Source organism: Callospermophilus lateralis, chromosome 7 (genome assembly GCF_048772815.1).
Source record: "Callospermophilus lateralis isolate mCalLat2 chromosome 7, mCalLat2.hap1, whole genome shotgun sequence".
Taxonomy (NCBI): Eukaryota; Metazoa; Chordata; class Mammalia; order Rodentia; family Sciuridae; genus Callospermophilus; species Callospermophilus lateralis.
In genome coordinates this window covers 115,715,483-115,741,724 of record NC_135311.1, presented here as the reverse complement: position 1 = coordinate 115,741,724, position 26,242 = coordinate 115,715,483, and the positions used below count along the sequence as shown (strand labels likewise).

The 26,242-nt window shown below is 37.9% G+C and overlaps 1 protein-coding gene across 5 annotated transcripts in view; it reads right to left on the bottom strand.

Moving 5' to 3' along the window:
- Rragc (Ras related GTP binding C) overlaps positions 1 to 26,242 on the bottom strand; it is a 134,830-nt gene that overhangs the window by 105,509 nt on the left and 3,079 nt on the right. For 3 of the 5 annotated variants that reach the window (XM_076860699.1, XM_076860700.1, XM_076860701.1), the window contains exons 3-6: positions 25,942 to 26,141; positions 23,055 to 23,169; positions 21,529 to 21,671; positions 17,595 to 17,743 (exon numbers count right to left, since the gene is read on the bottom strand). In XM_076860699.1, coding sequence (XP_076716814.1) covers positions 17,595 to 17,743; positions 21,529 to 21,671; positions 23,055 to 23,169; positions 25,942 to 26,141 — 607 coding nt within the window. Of the gene's footprint in view, positions 1 to 11,329; positions 12,851 to 17,594; positions 17,744 to 21,528; positions 21,672 to 23,054; positions 23,170 to 25,941; positions 26,142 to 26,242 lie in introns of those variants that run through there. The other 2 variants (XM_076860704.2, XM_076860702.2) reach the window with 2 other exon arrangements.

Genomic DNA, 26,242 nt, shown 5'->3' with positions numbered 1-26,242 from the left:
CTTAGGGCACAGCTCAGCTCCTCCTCTGGACTGGATCCTGCTTCCCTAGCCACTGCATCGGTGTCATGCCTTTGGTCCCCTGAGAACCAGAGGTCTCCAGCACAGCCCTGAGGCCAGGCATCCCTGAGCCTCTGCAGGAAGAACACAGGAAACTTGTGGGTCTGGAGCTTGACTTGACAGTGCCGCTGGGCAGGCAGGAAGCAGTACAGCAGTAAGCCTCAGGGAGATCCTCCCAAACCATGCTGAGCCCCATTTCTCCTTGCGTCGATTTTACTTATTAGGGTGATAAATATCTATAAATGAATAAGTGCATACCTGCCACGTGGGGTTATGGTGAGATCTGAATGAATGAGTACTAATGATAATGATAATAATAAAAAATAATAATAGCTACTTCATTCCAGGCATGAGGCTGAGTGATTCACATTTTCTCATTCAGTCTTCATCATAACCACATGAGGTTAAAAAAAAAGCATTAATCCTCATTTTAGACAGGATGAAGCAGAGGTTCAGAAAAATTAGGTAATTGACTCAAGATAAGGACACCAGTAAGTGAGAGAGCCGGAATTTGAGTCCAAATCTACCTAATTCTAGTGCCTGAGCTCTTCACCCTAGTTCTGTCCCACCACCAATTGCATTTTGTAAGCTCTGATGTCCTGAGCACAGGATCTTGAGTCCTGGCTCTACCACTTCCTTTGGTGTGATGGTGTGATGCCTCTCTGGGTCATCTGCGTGCCTAACAGTGGTGGTGCTCTTATGAGATGAAAGTTGAGGCTGACAGCTCTTCCTAATGGATAAAGAATGTACAAATGAAACTAGCAATCACAAGTTTCACTCCTTTCACTCCTAGGAACATGGCACATCTGTGAACAGCTGGGAAGCAGCAGTAGCAATGCAAAGACAAGTGACTTTGGGGAAATGCCAGGAAAGAAGACTCTGTGAGCCAAAGTTCTGGGGCAGCCATAAAGCAGAGGGTCCATTTCCAGCCTTATGGGCTCCTCAGGGAGCAACCAAGGACCAGAGAGATGCTGCTTGGACTATGGGCTCAGGACAGGACTTTAATCCCCCCACAAGCCTGTTTGGGAACAACCACATCCCCAGACCCGAGGACCTGGACAAGGTCATGGGATCACAATTACTCATAGCCACAGCTGCAGCAACCTTTCTCACTGAGAACTGCTCCGACTTGCACAGTCCAGTGGCCGTGAAGATATTATATGGCAAAAAAGCAGTTTTCTCCTGCTTTAAATGTTCTCTGGAAAGACAGGACTCAATGAATTTAAAAAAATCAAAAGTGCATTTCCCAATGCTGAAATCACCATGCTTAACCTGCCAGGGATGTCTCAGGGAGGAATTTCTACAATGAGAAGGAGGTCTCCATACTGGAGGACTTCAGTTCTGTAGTGGCCCTCTGTAATCACCTAGCACACCTTCTCACAGGAGACAGGAACAGACCTGGAGAGAGGACACAGTATCTCCTGGGGAAAGCTAAGTGCTTGACTCCAATGCAGAACTGTTCCCACTCTGTGTCACCTGTGATAAAGTCAAACCATCCAACCCCCTCTAGCAACCCGCTAGCCCTTGGGGTTGGCATGGTGGATACAGGCTAAAGGGCTACAACAGGTAGGTTTGGAGGCCAGGGCAGAACTGGGGCTCCCTTGTCTGAGAAAGCAAAAGACATCCCTGCCAGAAGGGAGCAAAATCCAAGCACAGCTTACAGTCCTGAGCAAGGGAAAGGGTCCAGCAAGGTGAGGTTCAGCCAAGGAGGTCTAAGTGCACCAAATGCCAGTAGCTTTCAGAGCTCACTTTTCCGGCCAGTGAGAATGTGACTCATAGCTGGGGGTGGGGGGGCTGGGGGGTGTACCTGGAGTGAGGGCAGCAGCTCCTGCCACCGAGCGCACAGATGCCAGCAGCCTGCCCTTCACCACCTGCAGTGCCCTCTGAAAACCCTGAGCACCGTCTGCTCTGACTCCAGCCTGCTAACAGGCAGAGGGAATTTTTTCCTTTTCTACTTTTCCCTAACACATTCAAGCAGAAGTGTCATTAATACTTCACAAGAAATGGAAAATCAAAAGGGAAGACTTTTTTCTAAAGCTGTATTTTTTAAACATTTGGGTAGGAAAAGTCAGATGTCAAAAAAAAATCTCCATTTACATCTTTTAAAATATGAGCAATTAATATTTTCCACAGAGGTTCAAGCTCCCTCTCTTCACTGTTTGCAGGGTATTGTTAAGCCTCGCTTTGTAATTTGTTGCATGCTTAAATATTCAGTCTGTATTTCATTTGGGCTACACATTTAATTCAGCCAACATGTTCATTTTAAGATCAATACTGTCATAACTATGTTGAAAAATTAAATTATTGTAACTTTATTTACATTTCTTAAAAGTACTGTGAAAATTATTCTTAACCAGGACCTAATCAATGTTAGAGTCTAAAAATATGCCACTCTGCATGAAGCTATAAAAAGATTAATGTACATTTTTTTACAAGAAATTAGTAGCTTAATGAAGTGGATAAAAACGCTGTCACAATTTTTATTGGATCTAAATTGCATAGTAGTGGAGGTACAGTAAGTGCCTTCTACATAATGACATAATGAGTCATGACTAGTGCTGGAAGGCTAATTTGCCCTTAACTGACACAAAACCAGGGAATTAACATCCCAGTCGCTCTACGCCAATAGCAGATGCATTATTTCATTGCACAGCAGGGTTTTTAACTAAACTCTTAACTGTAGAAATATTGATCTATTCTTCTGTGAAATGATGAAATTGGAATTTTTTAAAAGGACGTCTTAAATTACGGCTGCTGCAGTGTCATTTGCTTTCACGCTGCCACGCCTGCCTACAGAGCAGATGGAACCAGAGACATTTTGGGAGGTCCCTACCTGGTTTTAGGATCTTCAGTCCGAGGGGTAAAGAAGGAGGAGTTTCACAGGAGAGCGAATGCTGGCGTGAAACCAATGGGAGAAAATGACAACCCATCTACCTGGGCCCAAGTTCTGGAATGGTTACTCTAGAACATTGTCCCAGTCCATGAAATGGTTGACTCTGAAGGTGATGTATTGCTCACAAGCTGTTTTGAATGCAGCATCACCAAAAACAGTGATATTCAACTTAAGTCCCAAATAAGAATTGAGTGTCACGATAGGTAGAACAGGAGGTACTGAAAGGCCTAGTGTTTCCTGCCTTATACTACCTTTACAAGATACTATTATAAGAAACAAATGTAAAGTGAAAGATGTTGTACTGCCCTGGTTCAATGTTATCGTTCATTCAGCCTTTATTTATTGGGTACCTATGGAGTGCCGGGGATGGATAAATGCACTACTCTTTGGTGGCTAATTATTACTCTGTCAAATAGTGCAATGCAACATATTTCTTTGTTTAACCAAGTGAATCAAAATTTATCTTGCTTTGAAATTCTCACAATAAACCATGTACTAACTGCAGATACACTGAGCTGTCACAACCCAGGAATTTAGAAGAAAACAACAATGCACTAACAGATACACATCTGACACCTCGTGTGTGTCTCTGTTTGACATTTTGGGTTAGCACACACACAAAAAGCAACAGCAAAGTCAAAAACCTTTATATTTGAGGAGCTGGGAAACCAAACCCATTTAGTTCATCAGATCTGCACTCTGTCACACAACTGAGGCCTAGGCACAGAAAATAACTAGATACAGTTTGATTGGGCCCAGAGACCAGTAAGTCACAGTGGGGCAGCCAAACTGAACTGGTTTGGGATGTCCATTATCATTATTTCCTAAGCTCACCCCCAAGAGAGTGTAGAGTGCAACTAGGGCTGAGGACGGCTGATACAAACATGAAATAAAACAGAAACTGTACAGCCTGTGCTCAAAGTACTGGAGACCCTGATGATCTAACAGGAGCTGAAAGGAATCAGCCATAGACAGGACAGAGGTACGTACAAAGGGCGGGCAATTTGACACCATGAAAACTGCAGACAATAACTCCATCTCCTGTTCTGAGTCTAGGATCGTGTTCTTCTACGTGTTTAAAAACCAGTAAACATCCCCTCATTAGTTTCTTTTCAACTTTTATGGGATTTTTAAAAATGCAGATATGGATATTGTTAATTATAAAAAAGAATACATATTCATTTACTCTAGAAAAATTGGAAGACACTGTTAATATGGTAAAAAAAAAAAAGTAATGAGACTTTTCAAATCTATGTTATTTTAAAGAAGTACAAGAATCGATCTATTTAAGAACATCCTAAAATTGGTCGCTGAAGCATGTAAAAGATCCTGTTCTTGTACTCTCATCAACATGGAGTCTCATCCTTTGAAAAGATGCCCGTTTGATAAAGAGAAAAGGAAGCTCATTATTTTAATTTGCGTTTCTCTTATTATTAGTGAGGTGTTAGGATTTTTTATGTTTTTGGCCTCTTCTACTTTGTGCTTATATGCATAACTAATGTCTTTTCCTCGTTTTATTTTTGGAATGCATTTCTTACTGATTTGTAAAATCGTATTTAAAAATATTAACTTTGTCTATTACATGTTTTTCCTATTTCTTGTTTTATTTATAGTAAATTTTGGCCTCAAACTTTTTTCTTTTGTTTTTGTTTTATTGGTACCAGGGATTAAACCCAGGGGTGCTTAATCACTGAGCCACTTCCCCAGCCCTTTTTAATTTTTTTGTTGTGAGACAGGATCTCCCCAAGTTGCTTAGGGCCTAAGTTTCTGAGGCTGGCTTTGAACTTGTGATTCATCTGCCTGGGAATCAAGCCGCTGGGATTACAAGAATGTAGCACCACGCCTGGCAAGCTTTCCATTCTTATGTAAACACACACACTAAACAGAATCCTTAAATTGCCTCTCATGTCTCCTCTCACCCTCTTGGTTCGACCTGGAGTCAGATGATCAACACTCACTCACCATCTGGGAATCTTCAGGGGAAACACTTCACTTCTACAGAGCTCATTTTTCCCTATCTGCATCCTAACTTTTGTCAAGATGAAATTCAGTCAATACTATGATGGCAAGAATTCTGCTGTCTTGTTCACTGATAGAACCTAAAACCTAAAATAGAGCTTTGCACCCAGTAAGCATTTAATAAATCTGTGACTGAGTGAATAAGCCACTGGCTTGAACCCCAGCCAAGAGCAGACAATCAGCACATCATGTGCTGTTCACAGCAAGCCCCCCCGCCAAAAAAAAAAATCACTGCTCCTAACAGCCTCCAGTGGGTCAGCATTTACATCTCCCTATCCTGTTGTTACCTCATTCCCATTGTTCCCCAGCTCAGCCAAGTCCATACTGAGTGTGCAGTGAAAGCCCAGCTGGATACAGAAGGGATCCAATGCCCTGGCCCTGGCCTTTGGCCTAGTGATGGCCCTGACAGGACTTTATTAAACATACAGCAAAAGCAAAGGAGGCAATGAGATGGACTAAAATGAGGGCCAGGAGACCTACGGAGAAGTGAGATCAAGAAGAAGAGAGCAAGGAAAGGAAGGCTTGCTAGAGGAGGAGCAAACCACCACCCCTGAGCCAAGCAATGGAGATACCTGGACACAGAAAAAGAGGCCAGTAGGCCAGATGGGTAAACCAATGATCCAGGCTTACTTTTATTCCTAAATAAAAAATTCTACTTGACCACAAGACAGGTACACTTTAAATTCATGATTCTGTTGCCCAGACTGTTTCACTTGCTCGTTGACACTTGTGCCACATGCTAATGCATCAGCTTCAAGAAAAGAGCTCCTTTTATAGTTTTTACATGTATAAGGGGCAGAACTGGAAACCCCAGGGGAAAAAATGTGAAATCCAGAACATGCAGCCAAGTTCCATTTTGCATTTTTGTTCCAAATAAACCTTATAAGTGGTTTGTGCTCAGTTTCACAACCAGTTCTTCACTTTCTCGAATGCAGTGAAAGGTCCAGTTCCCTACATCCATTCTGCACACAAGCTCAGTAGCTCTTGGAATACCTCTAGTTCATTCAGTGAACTCCCTGCATTAGAATTTTGCTCTGAAGAGCAGCCAACAAACCCCAGACTTCAAATTCTGTAATCATTATAATCATCTTCTCCTGAGAAATACTTGTTGTTGTTGTCATCGTTGCTATTCATTAGCAACTGGTCACAAAAACTGGATCTCTTTAGTTCATTTTTTACAAAGATATTTCCTTCTTCACTCACTGTCTGAGTTCTTAACCAAAAATAATGACCCAAATGTTGTTTAGGTGTATACGTTAGGATAAGATCAGCTGCTATAACAAATAAAGCCCATAATCTCAAAGGCTTAAACAGAGCCATCTCTAGGCTGCTTATGTATCAGTTCAATGCAAGTGTTTCTGGTCAGCAGATGAGGCTTCCACAATGTGTCCCAGGAATCCAGGTTCTTTCTAAGTCAACACCCAATGTTAATGAACTCATCTGAAGTGATCTATCATGAAGAGAAAGAGCATGGAGCACTAAATGCAGGAGAGGATGTATGGGCTGGACCTTAAAGCAGTGTACATCACTTCTATTAACATTCTATTGCTAGAACTGACACCACCATCCCTAACTTCAAGGGAGGATAGAAATATCATCCCTGTGCCTAAGAAGAGGAAGAGTGTTTGGTGAACAGGTACCATGCCTCTGCCACAATGAGTGATGCAGTTCCTCTCAAAGAGCTCCAGGTAGAATTGTTTGGGGTCCTCCTGTAGCTATTTACCTTTCTTCTTTTTGTAGATTTGATCTATAAGGAATTTTATCACCAAGAAGGCTGAACTTTGTTTTAACCTCAGCTAGACGGGACTTCAAGTCCAAGCACTACTAACAAAACTAGTAAATATGTTCTTGGGAATTCCTTCCTCTCGATGCCTCAGTTTTCTCATCTGTAAAATGGGCCACAACCACCTCATGACATTGGGTGGATCAGGTGAAAAGGTACAAGTACAGCTCTCAGAATAAGGGCTGACAAGTTATAAACATTTGAATCATTAAGATACTAATGCTGGGCTGGGGATGTGGCTCAAGCAGTAGCACGCTCGCCTGGCATGCGTGCGGCCCAGGTTCGATCCTCAGCACCACATACAAACAAAGATGTTGTGTCTGCCGAAAACTAAAAAATAAATATTAAAAAATTTTTTAAAAAAATAAGATACTAATGCTACTGCTAATAATGATGATGATAAATAATATTATTATCATTATAGGCTAGTCCAGATTTTTTTAAAGAATCTAAAAGACAAATCATTTAGTTAAAAATAATTACGGTAATATTTACATATGTACATCGTTGTAGGATTTTCATTTGGGACCTTGTATTATATAATAAAGTATTAATATCCCAATTATGAATCTTGACTTCTTAGAAACAATGCTTTCCTTGTAGAGAGTTCATTTCTTGAAGTCTAATGGAACTCTAATGTAAAGGAAAATTTAGTTGAGGACTAGATGGGACTAATACAAAAATCTTCGAAGGTGGTGGGAAACTAGGATTAATGGAAAGGCATGATTCTTTATTTTCTTAATATAAACCTTGTAACTAGAAGAAAAACAAAAAAGACAATCATTGAAACTTCCATTAAAATTGACACAAAATGTGGGAAAGGCCTACACTGGGGTAAAATGAAAACTAATACCAGTTAAACAAGCTCTTTTCCAACCATTATCTTAGATCTGAAAGAAATCAAGAATAAATAATTTGGGCTGGGGATATAGCTCAGTTGGTAGAGTGCTTGCCTTGCATGCATAAGACCCTGGGTTCAATCCCCAGCACCACAAAAAAAAAAATAATAATAATAATAATTTAAGGATTTAATGCTACCTTGGACAAGGTGAGTCAACTACTTACAGAGGTATAGTAGCCCAGATTTCTAGTTTGAAGGTCTTTCAAGGAAAAAAAAAAAAAAGGTCTTTCAAGGAAAAAAAAAAAAAGAAGGGCTTTCAAGGACACCAATATTCATAGGAAAAAGTCCTCCCATTTGTTCTCATCTTCAGGTCTCTGTGCTCCATTTTGGTGGTAAGCATTCTTTCCTTTCTGATTTCCTTCTTCTTCTTTTTTTTTTTTTTTTTTTTAGAATATAGACCTTTTTTAACTTTATTTATTTTTGTGTGGTGTTGAGGATCAAACCTAGTGCCTCACACATGCTAGGCAAGTGCTCTACCAATGAGCCACAATCCCAGCCCTCTTATTTCCTTCTTGATATAAGGACCATTCCAAATTCTGTCTCATCATCCCCCTTCCACAGATTCACCATGACCCTCCCTAGAGTTCTGGCCCCTTCTGCAGCTCAGCTCCTTCCCCTCCATCCAGCTCTATAACCAAACTGTCAGGGGACATTCTACTGAGGTCCTGCCACACCTGACTCATAATTATGAGAGTTCCTTTTTGCCAAATGGTCTATCTCAACCATCCTGTTTCCACCAACAGACTGCCATAGGAACCATGTGGTAAAGGAAGAGCCCAAGAGCCTCAGTCTTAAACATCTAACCAGCGAGGACTACACTGCAACACAAAAACAATCTCCACACATGGAAATGATCAACAGCTCCATTTCCAATGTCAAGACAAGTATCATAAAAATGGTTTGTAGGGCTATAGGATACCTCTAAGTCCATCTTCCAAAGCCGTAAAGCCAGTGCCTTTGCTGGAACAAAGAGAATTCCAGTACTGCTTTTTTGAAATAATATAGGCCTGGTCTGCTCAAATAAACAACATTCCCAGGCACAGATGGAGAAAGGTTGACCAATGGGTGCTTAGGAGCAAGAAGCTCTGGTGTGCCACTGCATAACATAGGGACTACAGATAACAATTATGCATTGTACATTCCAAAAAGCTAGGAGAATTTGAAAGTTTCACCACCAAGAAATAGTAAATGTTTGAGGAGAAAAACATGTTTAATCTGATTTAAACATTATGTGGTGTATACATGTGTCAAACATTACATGGTACCCCTGTAATATATACACTTATGTTTTTGTGTACAAATACAAAAAAATAATTTAAAAAAATTAACATTCCCTTCCTAGCTGACTCATTAACTGCAACACAAAAAAAGCAGCACTGGAATTCTCGGTATACTCTGCTAATCTGAATAAAGACAGGAGAGGACATCAAAAGAAACGAGATATGCACAATTTACTAAAACTGTGTAACAGCACCTCCTTTTAAAAGAAAAACAAAAAGAACACTGCATAAGATTAATATTCCATTTGTATAATCCAAGCTCTGCAGGTTATGATGTAATGAACCAAACTAATCACTTCCCACATTCCTTCTGATATTTGATCACTCAGTTTAGAAGGTGCATTTTAAAATCTAAGAATCTTCAGGTGGAAATTGCAACACCTTGAGGGTAGCACATTTGGTAAAAATGGCTCACTGAAGTTGGGGAGGGGCTGATTTCCTGCCATTCAGTTCCTCATTGTAACTATTCTTTGCAATATTTCAAACAGATATGAACATGCATCCATGAATCCAGTTACTTTTACATTAAAATTTGTCTCTGCAGAACAAAGTCATAGCTGGGGGTTACAGAGATGAGGTTCTAAAAGAAAAACAAGTGCCCATGGAAAGGTAATGTGATGCAGCCTTTTTTTTTTTTTTTTTTGGTAATACCCTCTCTCAAATCCACATGTGAAATAATTTCAACAAACCTCATTTAAAGCAAAGGAAAATGTTGAAAGATGTATTTTAATTCAGATATGTTGCATTTCCTTCCATGGAAGTCTTTAAGGACACACATATCTACAACAGATGGCTGAAAAAGCAAGAAGTTCTGCCTGCTATAGGAATGTGTATAGAGCTATCTTCCTAAAGCCTCTAACTCATAATTCATAAAGCAAATGATGTTATGATCTTCGTCCCTATCCAGTCTTTTCTTTAAAAATGTTACAAGTTGCTCCACTTCCAATACAATGACTCATATCAGTCCTGAATATTATCTTAGGGGAAATAAATTCAGAAATTCTTTGAATCTCTACTTGGGTTGGTCAAAAATCAACTTTCAGAAGTCAGAAAGCTAACCATGTGTTTATGTAATACAACACCGCCACCTAGAGGCCAAATGCTAAGTAAATGGACACAGCCAAACTGAAAAGCTGGAGGAGCTACTCACTCACTGCCTTTCCTGTGAAATAACAATGTCCACCAGGATGCAAAACATTTCACCTAAACCCCCTTAACATTTTTATATTATTCTGCATTTCACATTCAATTAAATTCTATTTCACTATTCTCTTTAATTGCTCCCTGAATTTAAATTTTTCAGTAGTCATAGCTAAAAGCAATATTTAAGGGGCATCTATGCAATACAATTTTTTTTACAGAGAGGGTCTGTATAGCCCAGGCTGGCCCCAAGCCTCCTGAGTAGCTGGAACTACCAGCATACACCACAACACACAGCTGTACCATATACATCTTGAAGTAGTATCTCTATTTAATCAACAAGGGTCTGAGGAAGGAGGTAAAGATAGGCAGTGTGGGGCTGCCAATTCTGGAATACAAGCCCTGCTTTGCCACTAACTACATCTGTGACTAGTTTGGCCACCCTTGGTTTACCTGGGAAAGAGCCAGTTTACACCCATTGCTCAGACATAATTATGAACAGTCTCTCTTCCTCTTTCATCAGTGTCTTGGTTTGGGGTTTAAATTATATAATCATTTATTTATAACCCTCAACAAGGCTCTTTACCCACTCTGGGCCTCAGTTTCTATCACCTAAAAAAATGACACAGGATTAGACAGTATTGTAGGAGGTTTTTTGCAAACTGTTTTGATTTCCATTTTAGTTTTAAAACTAACTTCTTAAGTATTCCAAATACAAGAGTAAAGATCTTTCAACCTCTATCTCCATCCTGTTGATAAACTAACATATACTTTTCTCTCATCAGCTTAACCCGTGTTAGGCTCTGCGTGTATGCAGATAAATGGCTTAAAAGACACTTAAGAGTCAATAATGAGTATCTCGAGAACTTGTGGGAAAAAAAAGAAAGAAAGGAAGATGGTACCAATTCCAGCTAACAGTATTCTATGTCACTCATCTCTGATTCCTTAGCTTGGATACAATGCATCAGTCATGCCAGACCTTGTACATTCCCCACTAGTAACGTTTACTGATGTCCAACTCCCAACCAAAACACATTTCATCTGAGTCTATACCTCCTATCCCACAGGAGAAATGGGCCAGGGAAGATGTCTGCACATAATTCCCATATCAAGATAGAACTCTTAAGTCCTGAAACATTAACCAAATAAGGCAGACAAGAAAAGAAAATGGATGATGGATGGGAAGAGGACAGAGTGGGACAACCCAAGGTTCCATCACCCCACCCTCTCATACCTTAGGCAAGTAGGAAAACTGATTTTGGAGTAAATACATTTATTGATACCCATTTTATATATAGTTCAATGAAATAATCTATAAATATAAAAGCATTTTCTTTTGGATATCACCATGGTCCATGTAAATACTCAACAGTCAAAATCACCTGAAGGAAGCACTCCAAGTCACACTGTTAGGTTTACAGACCTGAATATATATATTCCATTAAACAGTGGCACTTAAGTACTCAAGTGGTCCAGTGGCTTTGGGACATATGACTACCAGGCATGTGGAGTAAAAATAATGTGTAGATTTAAATCAACAGAAAGGTTATCAACCACTGACAAAAAGAAACAACTACAAATTAATATCCCAGGTGAAGTAAGTACCACAGTTGACACTTGGTGTCAGAATACTGGAGACAAGGCATGTTAAACAACACATGTGGCACGGCATGCTCTCTCCAACATCCAGTGGAGTTCACCAGTGCCTTAGAGTCATTCGTGGTCAACAAACATCAATTCTTAAAGAATCTAGATAGCTTAGAATAAAACGTATGGGGAGGCTGATATCAAGATTAAAGAAAAGTGGACTAAATATTTCAGTGACATAATGAGTTTCTCCCCTAGAAGGGGATTGTGGGGGAAAAATTAAACTCCTCTGTTACATTTAGCATGATCATTTATCAAACGCAGGAGGAAAAAACTCATACATCTGGTATTCAAAACACAGGTGTAAAAATTTTCTTCCGCTTCAAAGTTTTTTCCTCAATACTTCCAAGGGAATGGGTGCAGCCACTGTTGAGCCTTGCTCTCCACCTGATGCAGCACAAAATTTTCTCTCATTTCTTCAATAACAATCACAGGAATGTCTTTTGCTGCAATCAGACGATGCGTCCTCTGAGTTAGCAAGCGAGTGCATTTCAAAGGTCTTAGAGGTGCAATGTCCAAAACTGAGATCGGAGAGGCAGTGTTAGAACTTAAGCAAAGCAGAGTTTTAGAGACTACTCAAACAAAAGCCTAAAGGAAGCATATAAAAATTCAGTTTTTTCTATTATTTTCAGCTGGAATTGATGGCAACATTCCCTGGTATGATGAATAAATGGTGTGATCTCCAGGTCCAAAATATCCCAACTATTTAAAGTAGGACCCAAAAGAGGAGAAAGACACACTTGAGTTCTGTGGTGTCTAGAATTCCTTTTTTTGCCATTTTTAAAAAATGAAATAGTAGCTTCAGTTGTATACCGCTGGTTGAAGGGGTTTTCATCCAAATGAGAAACTCTACCCCTCGTCTCTAGTGGAACAGGCACCAGATTCCCACAAGCAGCAGCTCCCATGTCCTGCAGCACGTGGCATCTGACCCTCGAGTGAAGAGTAAGCTGGCATCGAGCCCTGATGCTGTAATTCAGACTAGATGGCATTTCGTGGCGTGCCATTGTGTGCCAATGCTTTCAGGCTAGGGGCACTGGTCTGGTGACTACAGCTCCTATGAGAAGTCACACCCACCTCAAAAACCTCATGAATAGCTTTTCGGAAACAGTGGAAGTTGTAGTCTATTAAACCTGCAAGAGAAAAAAAGATCACGCTTCCTGAATGTCAAGTGTGAAATTATCCACTACAAAACATTTGTGACAGGAAAAATTGATGTGTAAGGAAAAAAAAAAACACTGACTGAGGAAACACAATAAAGCATAGACTCAAAATGTTAACAATAATTACTTCTAGGGCCTGATAGTAAACATGAGAGCAATTAATCTAGCAACTAGGGAGGTAAATTTGCTTAAAAAAATTTACAATGAAATATAAAGGTAAATACTTTTTGAATTACCAAGCTTCTCCTTTTACAAGTCTTTGGGGCAGCCAAAGAAGGCCTTAAGGAAATGGGTATGCAAGCAAACTGCTCAATGGATTTCTGGAGTCTGGGAAGGGTCCAGGGCACATCAGGCGGAGCTCCAGGCAGCTGAACCCCCTCTTCAAGCAGGCAGCTTCCTCTCTAACCTGTTTCGGGAACTGGGCTTTCATACAAGATTTTAGTTGAACAAAGGATACTATTTTGTGACAGAAATGGCTAGCTGCCTATCAACTAACCATTTTTCCCTTTCTTCTCTTAAAAGCACTAAGAGAAGTGCTCATACAACAGTGTATGAGCACTCTGTTGTTGAGCTAAAACATCACATTTCCCAGTTTTCTTTGTAATCAGATATAGCTATATGACCAATTCTGGTCACTGAGATAAATAAAATGTGTGGGAGTTTTATGAACTCCCCTTAAAAGGAAAACAATGTATTTTTCCCCTGACCCAGCTTTTCTTTATTAATGTCTGGAATATGGATAAGATGGCTGGATTATAACGCAACCATGAGAAGAAAAGCAAGAACTAAGAAAAGACAGAGCAGGAAAAGAAGCACTTAGGAGGTTACCAGGAACTTTCCTACCTCCAAACTTCTTTAAATTTGAGAGGGACCTTGGTTCATCTGTTATATGGATTTGCAGCCAAGCCTAACCCTGACCCATAAACACTACTTGAAGTTCTTAAACCTCCAAGCCAGAGAGCAACCTCTCAATCTGAAATTCACTGTCATAAAATTCTCTTGTGAATACAACAAACATGCAATTTGACCATCACCATGGCCAAATTAATATCTTCAACATCAAAGTTTCAACTCACATTGATGAGCAGTAAAATATTAAAATACACTGTGTGGCCTGCCTGAATATAGTATATATATATAACCTTTCAGTAATTTATATTTGATTTGTTGAAAATTATTAAACACTCACTGAACAGATCTTACAGGGTATCAATGTGTCAAAAGCAGCAGCAGATATGGCCCATGTCTTCAAGGAATGCTAGCTGAGGCATAAAGCCAACACACAAAAAACAAATCAAATCAACGTGATGTCAACTGACTACAAATGCGAAAGAACCCAAGGAAGGCAGAGTCAAGTGCAGGGCAATGTAATCAACAGCCCTGGAAGCTTTAGGGCTGAGGCAGATCTTTGGGCAAATGGGTGAGATTTAATTACACAGGAAAGGGGAGAAAAATTAAAGAAAATTGCAGGGAGTTGGCAATGAGAACACAATACAACTGGAAGACAGGAAAGAAACCGGGCGACTAGAGAGAGGAGCGTCAGAGAACTCTTGGCATAAAGTGCTGAGAATTAGGTCTAAATGAGTAGATTAAAATCAAATTGAGGCGGTCCTTCCTACTCAATGGGGAAAAACATATAATAAATCACTTTAATTTTTTATGCTTATTAATACTAATATCATTGTTTTTAAAAGCGTACTACCTTCTGAAACCTATATAGACAAAATGATTTAATATAGGAGATTTGCTTCAAAATAATCAAGAGTCAAAAAAGAAACCAGAACAAGCTATGATTTTTATAATTGATGAATGTTGGCGACAGTTTTTTTTAAAAGAGGTTTATTATTACTTTATATATATACGTGACTGCATGACCAATATGATTCTACAACACGTACACGCAATATCCCATCTATGTATGATATATCAGAGTGCATAAATGCATTCTACTGTCATGTATAATTAAAACAAACTAAAAAATTAAAATGGAAAAAAATTATGCAGAATTTAAAAAATAAAAATAAAAAAATGTATCAAACCCATTTTCAGAAAAAAAAAGAGGCTTATTTTACTATTTTTCTTTAATTCTGTATCTGTTTAACAGTTTTCACAAAAAAAAAAGAGTGAAAAAAACAATAATAATCAAATGGGGGAGGGGAACATACAGAGAAAACTGGATTGAATATATCTGAATGAATGCTGAAGCAGGCAGCCAAGAGAAGATTTGTTGGCTAGTGTACTTTTGCACACACCTAAAATTTTCCACAAGTTAAAAAAAATTTTTTTAAGACTAGAATGGGAAAAAATAAAGACTAAGTATCAGTATTAAAAATAATAAAGAAGGGGCAGGGAATATAGTTAGTAGTGGAGTGCTTGCCAAGCTACCATATACAAGGCCCTGGGTTCAATCCTCAGCACAACAAAAAATAATAAAAATTTAAAAATTAAAGTATATGAACTAGAAAATTACCAAAGAAACTTGAACAGCCATGAGAAGACACCTGCCCTATCAGTAATAAGGTGAGAACTAAATGAGATACCATTTCATATCTATCAGAGTGAAAATAATTATAACAGTCTGACAATATCAAATATTATCAAGGATAAGAAGTGATGAGAACTCCCAAATGGTACTGTCAGTAGTAAAAATGTCAAAGTCACATGGAGAGCAATTTGGTAATGTCTAGAATGTTAAAAATGGATTTTTTCCCAAATACCATTCCTTAAATACATACTCTAGAGAAATTCTCCACATGTATAAAAAGACAAACCTGTTCATGAGCATTTGTCACAAAACTATTCATCATTTTTTAAATAATCTAAATGTCCAACAAGAAAATGTGAAGTCTATTTAACCCGTAGAATGCTACACGGCAATGAAAATGAACTACAGCTGTGTGTTATCAATATCTGGATAAATGTCAAAAAACAATACTGAATGTGAAGAAACAGATAAGTTTCAGAAAACAACTTATATCTAGGAAGAAGTCATTCACACAACACACACAATATATTGTTTTGGGATCAGTATTGCATAAAAGACTAAATCACGTATAGGAAAAATAAAATACACATAGCACAAAGAGACCTCAACTGAAAGAAATACAAAAGACTTCAACTGTGTGTCACGTTTCTGTTCTTAAGCTCAAAAGTGAATATTATACTCATTTTGGCTTTATCAAAAAATTAATGTATATCTGAAATATTTCTTTTAAGAGGTCAGGCAAAAGATTTGGGATCTTGTTGCAGAAAATGATACAGTGCTATCATAGATCCTTGAGTAGTGAACATGACAAAACATTTTCTGGCTGGGGGTACAGCTCAGTGATAGGACACCTGCTTAGCAGCTTAGTGCATGAGGTCCTGGGTTTGATTCCCAGCATTAAAAAAAAAAAAAAAAAAAATTCTGAAAACTAGTCTACCTTTGGATAAAATGTGATATACATGAGATCTTCACAATATATGTCAAATATATATTATCCAGTAGAAGGTCACTGTAGCACTACAGGTCTGGAGGGATAAGGACCTGAACTGGAGTCAATGACAGTAGAAATGGAAAGGAGTTCCAAGGAACAAGTGATAAGATCTGGTGAAAAGTCAGTGCAAACAACATAGAAAAATGGAAAAAGGAGAACATGAAATTCCCTCTTTGAACCAAACTGCAAGGGCCTCTTCAGCAAAACAACACATGCTCTGACTATAATATATCTAAGGCTGGCTTAAGAAAAATGGCTTAACTAGTGACAGAAAGAGGGCAGCCAAAAAAATCATGAAACACAGGGAAAAATAATCATCAGCCATGATTAACTCAATGGCCAAGAAACCAGTCAAATGTTCAACTGGAGATATCTTACTAATAATTCCAAACACAGGACTGGAACATGAGCTCAAGGAAGAGCTGGAAATGTAAAACTGAATCAGTCACATACAGAAGATCAACCAAAGCCATAAACTGGATGAGTTCACCTGGAGAATGAGTGAAAAAGCAAGTAGAAAATTTTGAAACACAGGATTGCAAAAAGTAGGCAGAGGAAACAGGAAAGGCAGTCAGAGAATACACATACATATACATACACACACACACACACACACACACACACACACGCACACACAATATGACTTGAAACATTAGACTTATTAGGGAGAAGAAAGTTCCAAAAGAGGGACTGACAGGATCACATCTTCAGAAGGCTGAAGAGACTGTAGAATGAGAAAAATGCCACTGAATGCAGCAAGAAGGTAACCTGTTTAACTTATAAGAAATAGTTTTAGTAGACTGTTCTGTTGGAAGCAAACTGTGGGCAGTTAATGAAGTACCGTAGTAATAGAGGCTGGATAAAAAAACCTGACTTGTGGGCTGGGGTTGTGGCTCAGTGGTAGAGCGCCCGCCTCTCACACCAGGACCCTGGGTTCGATCCTTAGCACCATATAAAAATAAATAAGTGAAATAAAGGTATTGTGTCCAACTATTTAAAAATAAAAACTGACTTGTAAGATCAAAAGAAGGAAGATGAGTATGGGTAATGTATAGAAGGGAAGCAATAAAAATAGTTTGAGCTGATTTTATGTATACACACACACATATACATACATATATATGTATAGACACACACATATTTTTAAGATAACCATTTTTCTAACAATCAATATATTTTCAAAAACCTGAGAAATTATGACAACGTAACATAAAAACAGTTTTTTAAAATGTCATTACCTTTTCGTTCAAAGCTCTCTTCCCTAAGAATGCAGACCAGTGCCAAAAATTTAGTCACCTCCTTTAAATAAAGGACAGTTGTATTATTCAGCTTGATAATTGCCATAGATTCTTTGTCATAAGCACTTCCACTTCCATCTTCCTTTAACCTGTTTTAAAAGAAAGTACTACTCATTACAGGTTTTCCAGCTTATTTTATCACAATTGATTTGTACAATGACAAGTCAATCCATCTGGGTTCCTAAACGTTTTGATAAGGAATAACTGGCTTAACTATATTGAAACAGAGCTCACATTTAGGTATAGAGCTCCCAAACACAGAGCCTCAGGGATTCTCAGCAGCAATAAAAAGCTCCATACCTAGCCATACTATTACAAATAATCAGGCATTTGGATGAAAAAGTGAAGATACAGGTAGATGTTAACCAGGGAAATTACAACATTCCACCTCTGTGCTCCAGGAACTAACTACTTACTTGCTCAGGTTGTATGTTGTGGGCACAGCTAAGAGGTCTCCTCCCTTACTTCCCTCAAGCCACAGGGCTCCTCTGGGACCTACCACCACCTCAGCAAGTTTCCTCAAGGCACCTTTGCGTGCCAGGCCAATCACACCTTTTCTCAGTAAGCCTTCCACCACCACCCCCACACCCCCACACCCCCACCCGCTTCTGACAAAAGCAAGAAAATAAGAACAGCCCCAGCTAACGTCCAGGAGGAATTATGTTGAAATCAACAATTTTTAGAGATGGGCTCTGACATATTCTCTGATGTACTTGTTTAGCAAAAATCTAGCAATTGCTAGGAATTAATTTCTAGAAATTGCTAGGAATTAAAGAGTTTTCAAAATTGCCTTTTTAAAACAAGTACTTTTCCTCAAAAAAAAAAAAAAAATAAGAAACTGAAGGAAATATATTTAAAAGAAAAGGTTAATAGTTGTCATTGATAGAACACTGATTTTTCTCTTTCACCTGTTTTGGAGATGAGGGTCTCATTATGTTACCCATACTCATTTCAAACTTGTGGTTCTTAGTGATCCTCCTGCCTCAGCCTTCCAAGAACTGGGGCTACATGTATTTTCTATGTATGTTTTTCGTGAGTGAGGGCTTCTTTTTTTAAACTCTTCTGAACCTTACAACTTACCTTCTTATATGTTAATTTGATTCTCATAACACCCAGAGAACAAGAATTAATATATCTATATCTAACCACTTCTAGTTCTTTCTGAAACAAGTCAAAATAAGCTCAATAAGTAAGAAAACTATACCCGTTTTAAAGATGTAAAAACTCAAGTTCATTAAAAGTAAAGTGAACTCTTGGCAATGTCAGGATTCAAACTTAAAAGTATTTAACTCAATTCCATGCCATTTCCAGTATCTTTCCTAGCTAGTATAAATAAAGTTGATTTGGGAAGGTAGACCAATGAGGAAGTTAAGTGTCATTTGTTGCAAGAACATAAAAGAAATCTACTTCCTTCTGATGGAAAAGAGGAAGTCATAAAAGCTATGTGTTCTCAGCTTGCAGTTAGACCTGAGTAGATCCTTCTCTGTGCTACATGGAAAATGAGAGCAGGAGCTAACTCTGACAACAGGCTCTGACACAGACAACCCTGACAATGACTCCTTAAACCCTATGTACCCACAGCCAGCAGCTGAAAGAAGCTGCAAAGTTTCTCATGTCAGGCGAGTACATAATCTTGAATTTCATACTACAATGAAAGAAGAAAGGCACATTCTGGACTTGGGATGTAGCTCAGTAATAGAGCACTTGCCTAGCACATGGAGGCCCCAAGTTCAATCCCCAGCACTTAAAAAAAAAAAAAAGAGGCATATTCTACTCAAAGTCCAGGAATTAGTCAGATTTTATTTCGGTAATTAATAAAATTAAGAAAAATATGCTAATGGCCTTAGACAAAGCTTGCTCAAACAGTGTGTTTAAAGCACAATATTTAGTTTCTATGTTTTCCTATTTTGATAGTTTTTATGACCTTTAGGCAATTATCTGAAGCTTAAGTCAGAAATTACCAAAGCAGAAGCTGAAAGGTCATAGCCATGAGGAACAAGACTTAGAAGCAGCACACCCTAAGGGCTGCAAACAAGAGGGGAGGGAAAAGGAACCTGGTTAGTACTCAAACATGAAGTGAAAAGCTTGTAGAAGATATCTTGCAATAAAATGCACACCAAGTGTCCACAAAACACTCTTTCCCCTTCTGTGACCAGCAGTATTCCATGCATTCAGACACCTTCCCCTTGTCACACAGGATGCATGGAATACGGCAGGCTTTAAATCTTCCCTCATATAAATATGCACTGACATAGTCTATAAAAAAAAAAGGATCTAAGATATGAAAACTGGTATTAGTAGAAAGTGATTACATATAAAAACTAAAAGAAATATAGTCTACTAAATATACTGTGGCATGCTGATACTTGCAAAGTGAGACTTATAGGGGCTAAAAGCTACTTCATTTATTAAACCAGCATTGCCAGAATTATATGTAGTCCCCTTTCAAAAAATGTAAATCAAGAGTCAAGTAAGAAACAAATTAACTATAATTAAGCACATCAAATTGCATGCACAGATTATGTTGCGAATAGTGAGATAATGAACTTATTTTCTTCGTTTTTACAGGCACATTATAATGTCTGTACTTCATTATGTACTTTATAAAATAAATTTTAAATCTAAATGTCACTTTTAAATTGCAAAATGATTAGTTTATGAAATTCTGATTTGTCTTAAAGAAAAAGCAAACATTCTACTCATCCATTTTTAAAATTAGGAGTGGGGGTGCTAGGGATATAGCTCAGTTGCTAGAGTGCTTGCCTTGATGCATAAGGCCCTGGGTTCAATCCCCAGCACCACATACTCACACAAAAAATGAGAAGTGAGGAACATAAAACTTTATTGAGAAATACAAAAGATAACGAGTCTCTTTTTCACTACAGAAATAAAACAAGGGAGAACATGTAATCAAAAAAAGTGAAAAAGGAATAAGAAATGGAAATAGGTCATGAATGGATAAGACAGGGTTGGAGGTATTATGTAGTTTACACAAGGAATTGAGTTCTAATCCCAACACTTGGGGGGGGGGGGGGGGGAGACAAATGCACTCTCCTGTCCAGAGGCAGCTGGAGAAAAACACTGACAAATCAGACAGACCAAGATGAAGGATGTGGTCAGAGGTGAAGCAGAGAAGAGAAACAGAGGATACAGGTATTAGAAGGTAAAGAGCAGATGAAAGCTTCATGGGAATCAAGATGTTAATAAAAAGGAATCAGGACTATCAGAGGACACACAGAATGTTACTGGCTTTTGAAACACCAATAATTCCCCCAAATTTTCATTCTTCTTGGTACCTATTCTACAAAATCACTATTTGCTATCTTTCATAAATTTCTACATAGTTTTGTGAATTTACATATGGGAAAAGCTCACATTTTAGAGATTTGTTTTGGAAACTCAGATGTATAGGTTAAATTTTTATATGCATAAGTCCTTCTACATCTAAAATTCTGACTACTTTACTTCTTTGCTCTCTGAAAGATTTAGAATCCATCATTTCATAAAGCCTGAGGTTAAATTAGGACCAGCACTTTATCATTCAGAAATTTAAATAAATTAACAGTTTTTTGATCTAGCTAAGTCCAAGTAGTGAAAAGACACAGTGCAAATTCCTCAAGTAATGGCCGAAGAAACTTTCAGAGATAAATAAATCAGCACTCATCACATTTTCCAACTGCTCTTTTCCATGCCCTCTGAAGGAGTAAGAGCCAGCAGCCCTCTTTAAGAGAAGTCTTGCTCCAAGTTGAAGCACTACCATCAAAACAATCCCATTTCATATAGTACTTGCCAGAGGCCTCAGAAATTCCCTCAACAAGTAGAGCTGTTAGTTTCCCACCTTCTGAAGTCTTGCAGAATTATGTATAAAACTTACCCATATATACAAGACACATCAATTACAACATCAATCATGTCACAGCAAAGTTCATAAGACTGCATATCCACGGGGGAACTGTCTGTTGCAATGTAGATTTTGCTGACAACATCAAAGAGAAAAGCTTTTTCAATACCTGAATTCTTGAAAAAACAAAATTGGGGAAGTGTTCAGTTTCTTTTAAGAATCATATTTTGCAACTGATCAAAGACTTTAAATTATTAAATAACATACAAGGTCGTTTCTAAATGTACAATTCAATGCCAAAACACAAATAGTACTTGTTTGAGAAACACTTCTATTATCAAGGAATAAAAGTTGAATTATATCTCTACTTTGATTTACTGATATGATTGTCAATTTTTTTATTCCTCTTTATTTAAATGAATTATTTTCTTTCTAAGAGATCACTAAAAAATTTAACAAAAAATTCCTCTAAAAATCAAGCTATGCTACATTGTCTATAAACCTTTCTAGTAATTATAATCCATCTCCAATTTGACTGATCTTGCTACCAGAAAGTCCTTATGTGGGCAAACAGTAAAACACAAAATAATTACAGTTTGATGTCAACATCTGGCATAACCCAAAAGCCTAAGAGGCCACCACACACTGAATCCTTTCAAAGTAATGTTTGGAAAATATAACAGCTATATGTTAAATCTATTGGGGTGAGGGAGCAATCCTTTTTTTCTTAAGATGACACCTCAGAATAAGAATACAAAATATAAAGCTAAGATTACAGTTGGTGGCTGGGCACATGGCGCATGCCTGTAATCCTAGCTGAGGCAGGAAGATCAAGAGTTCAAAATCAGCCTCAGCAAAAAGGGAGATGCTAAGCAACTCAGCAAGACCCTGTCTCTAAATAAAATATGAAAAAGAACTGAGGATGTATGTGGCTCAGTGGTTAAGTTCCCCTGGGTTCAATTCTGGGTAACCCTCCCTACAAAAAAAATAGACTACCGTGGGTGAGGAAATGATCAATTTCTTTATGTGACTTCTAATGAGGCAGAGAATAAAATGATATTGAGTCACAGTCCCAACACCCAGTCTTTTCTAGTTACTACTCTTTCTTTAGGAAACAAGCATCACAAAGATTATTTTTAAAGGAAGTATAAAAAGCCAGGCACAGTGTGCTTGCCTATAATCCCAGCAACTTGGCAGTCGAGTCAGGAAGATTGCAAGTTCAAGGCCAACCTCAGCAACTTAGTGAGGTCTTGTCTCAAAAAATAAAAAGGGGTGGGGAGATGGCTCAGGGGTAGAGTAACCCTAAGTTCAGTCCCGAGTACCACCAAAAAAAAAGCATATAGAAGTTTTTTAGTAGGTCACCTTAAAGACAAAAATGGGGAGGAAACTAAGAATTCAGAAAATAACACCTCAATCCATATTTACTGCTCTTATTTTATATGTTAAGTGTGTCAGTAGTCTTTTAGCTAATTCTAGTTCCAATTTTTACAGAATGTGAAAACAAATATATTTAACAAAAATGGAATCAGAAACTATGGAGAATTAAAGAGCTCACTTACTGATATAAAGATATTTAATAGGTTTTCCAAGGTTGGCAGTTGTGGAATGAGTTTCTGCACCACCTTACTAAAGGCTTCAAATATTGAGTGGTCATAGATACTAGTCAAATAAAAGCTGAAAAACATAATATGGTTATGATTAACGTAGAAAATACCTAAAAATTTAGTGGCAACTATCACAGTTATAAAATTTTAAGTTTCTAAGCATTTGATTTCAATAAGTTCAAATAAACTTGTCTACCACCCCCATCATTTCATATGACAAACACAGTCTCCCACCTGGTCTGTGGCTATCACTCCCTTCACACCATTTATAGAGAGCAACTGCGGGAGCAACCAGGAAAGAGTGTTCAGATGGAGAAACTTGAATGTTTCCCTAAGTCTTTGCAACCTGATCCATAAATCTTGGTCTCCTAAGCACATAACTATAACAAAATCCAAGACTAAACCCCAAGAAAAAACTAGAAGCGATGTGTCTCATTTATTAAATAATAATCAAGTTTCTAACAACAAATAAAAGTTCTGTCTTAACCAGCCTACCTAAAACAATAATCCTATACCTGATGCTTTCTATCCCTTTGCCATAATTTTTCCTCATAGCATTGGTAAGTACTTAAAATTATACCACATTACTTATTTATAGGTGTTTTTGAGCTGTGTCATTTGTCAGAACATAAGCTCCATGAGAAAAGAGATAATCTTACTCATAGCTACAAGCTCATTGCCTCAACAAATACAATTGGTGCTTAGAATTTAGGTAAACAGCATAGTAAGGAGGATGGAAGCTGGGGCCATGTAGAGAACAGAACAGGGGTCCAGAGGTCTAAAAGGGTATAAAGAAGTAACATACACAGATTTAGCAAAACATGTAACTGAAAGGCCTTTAACAATTTAAACACTGGGTGATTCCACCTGCTTTTTCACACAGAAGTATACCCTTCATTATATAATTGTATCCACAATATATTTATATGTACATAGTACAGAGTCATTTTAGACAAAAAGGGTAAGAAGAATTCAGAAAATAACACCTCAAGCCATATTTTATGCTCTTATACTTTACTTTGACCCATGTTAAGTGTGTCAGTAGTCTTTAGGCTAATTCAAACCTCTTTTTGAGACTCTGAAAACACAAATATATTTAACAAAAATGGAATATGAAATATGGAGATTATATAGCTTTAATAATAGTTCACCACTTTATAAATAATTTAAAAACTTTCAAGAAGCTGATGTAAGAACCTAATCCTATGTAAGGGACTAGACTCTAGATATGAGAGCACTGGAGCACCAGAGCACTCAAAGTCAAATGACCTCAGAGACATTAGGGAGAAAGAAATATTTCAGTGATTCCTCTCAGTAAAAAAGGTTAGCAAATAAGAGGGTCCTCTTTAAGGTGGATGGGGACAGAAGAATCTGCAAAATACACAGCATTTTAGTTAAGCTGAGCATCTAGAAACTGGAAATCAAATAGAGCTTCATCCATAGATCTGCTAGTACTAAATAATAGCCTGATGGGGCCGGAGGATATAGCTCAGTAGTAGAATGTTTGCCTATCATGCAAGAGATCCTGTTCCAATTCCAAGTACCACAAAAATAAACAGATAAATAATAAAAATCTGCTGCAAAATTCTACTTAGGTTAACAAGGCCTAGGGCCCTCCTAGGCCTAGGGTAAGGGGTAGTGTTACCATGTGGTGAGATGCCATTAAAAGGGACAGGCACATGGAGTAAAGGCAATCAGAAAGATCCCCATGAATACCTGAGAAGACGGGATAAGCATGGCTTAAAATTCATATAAAAAAAATTAATAGTGGATTCTTAAAATATAAGGTTGAGGGATTTTTACATGAAGACAGTTTTAGTTTCTCTTACAAACACCGCTGAATTTAATTTTTTTAAGTATGAATTGCCTATAAAATATTTTAAAATTTTAATCCAGGCAAAACAGAAGTCAGTGAGACTTTTCTACGTGGTTTCCTAGGGGTAACTGAAACATTTTGGACCCTGGGGCCCAGAAAATATTACGAGTAATAGGAGGGATGGCTTGAGCCTATAGGGAAGTCATCATAACAGATCTGGGATAAGGAAATTACTACACTTGTGTCTCTCCTCTGCTCTCCCTTTAAGCTGTTTCTATCATTAAAAGAACATTTTCTTGGTATTTTTAAATGCTCATTTCTACCTATGTCACAAAAAAATAAGATGTACAAAAATATTCTTATATACTTCTAGAAAGCAAACACAAAGTCATCAGTCCTAAATAGTTGGTGTTCTCTAACAGTAGTTTAATTATAAATCAGCAGTCCTTTAAACTATTTAATAGCAATAGTATGCAAACTTATAGAATAAATCTACTTAACCCAAACTTTAGAGTTTCATAAGTATAAAGTGTTCTAAAATCTAAGATACATTAGAATCAGTCCAGACTTTAAAGCATACCCCATTTATAAAAGACACTTCCTACTAAGAAAGATACTATGGAAACTCAAGCTAGACTTCCACAACAAATGTGACAAGAGATTCCCTGCCTGGGGCAACTGGAGGGGGGCTGGGGGTGGCCAGAGTTTGAGAAAACCAAGAGTGGGGAAATCCCTAAACAGAGCCTCTTGAGATGAATCTGCAAAAGCACCAATGGAAACATTTCACATGGATTCAATTACCAGGAAAATGTAAAAAGTAACTTCTTAATAACACCAGGCTCCCAGGATAGCTTGGAATTCAACAAAGAGAAGACCAAAAACATTTCAGAACTGGGAATGGGCATATCAGTAACAGAAAACTATGGTGCCTATAATGACAGAGATGGGAATACATCTACAGGGCTCTCATATCAAACACACATGTTGTTTTTTCAGGGCTCTCATATCAAACACACATATTGTTACCTAAGATGAAGTTTTTCTAGCCCAGCATCTGCAAGGTCATCATTGGCCCTCTGATGAATGTCCCTCTGTGTTTCTATTTTGTGATCATCAGACAGACCATCAACTTTGTGAATAAAAACCTCAAAATTCATGTCTGGGTTAACTTTGTAGGCTTTAGAAACAGTAATGTGAAGTCTTGTTAAAGCCTCCATGTAGTCATCCTGTAAGTCAGAACAAAATATTTTTTAAAAAGAATCTTACAAAAGGCAAGTAATGAGTTAAGAAAGACTCAAACCACCTCTTTCCCCAACCACAGAAAATA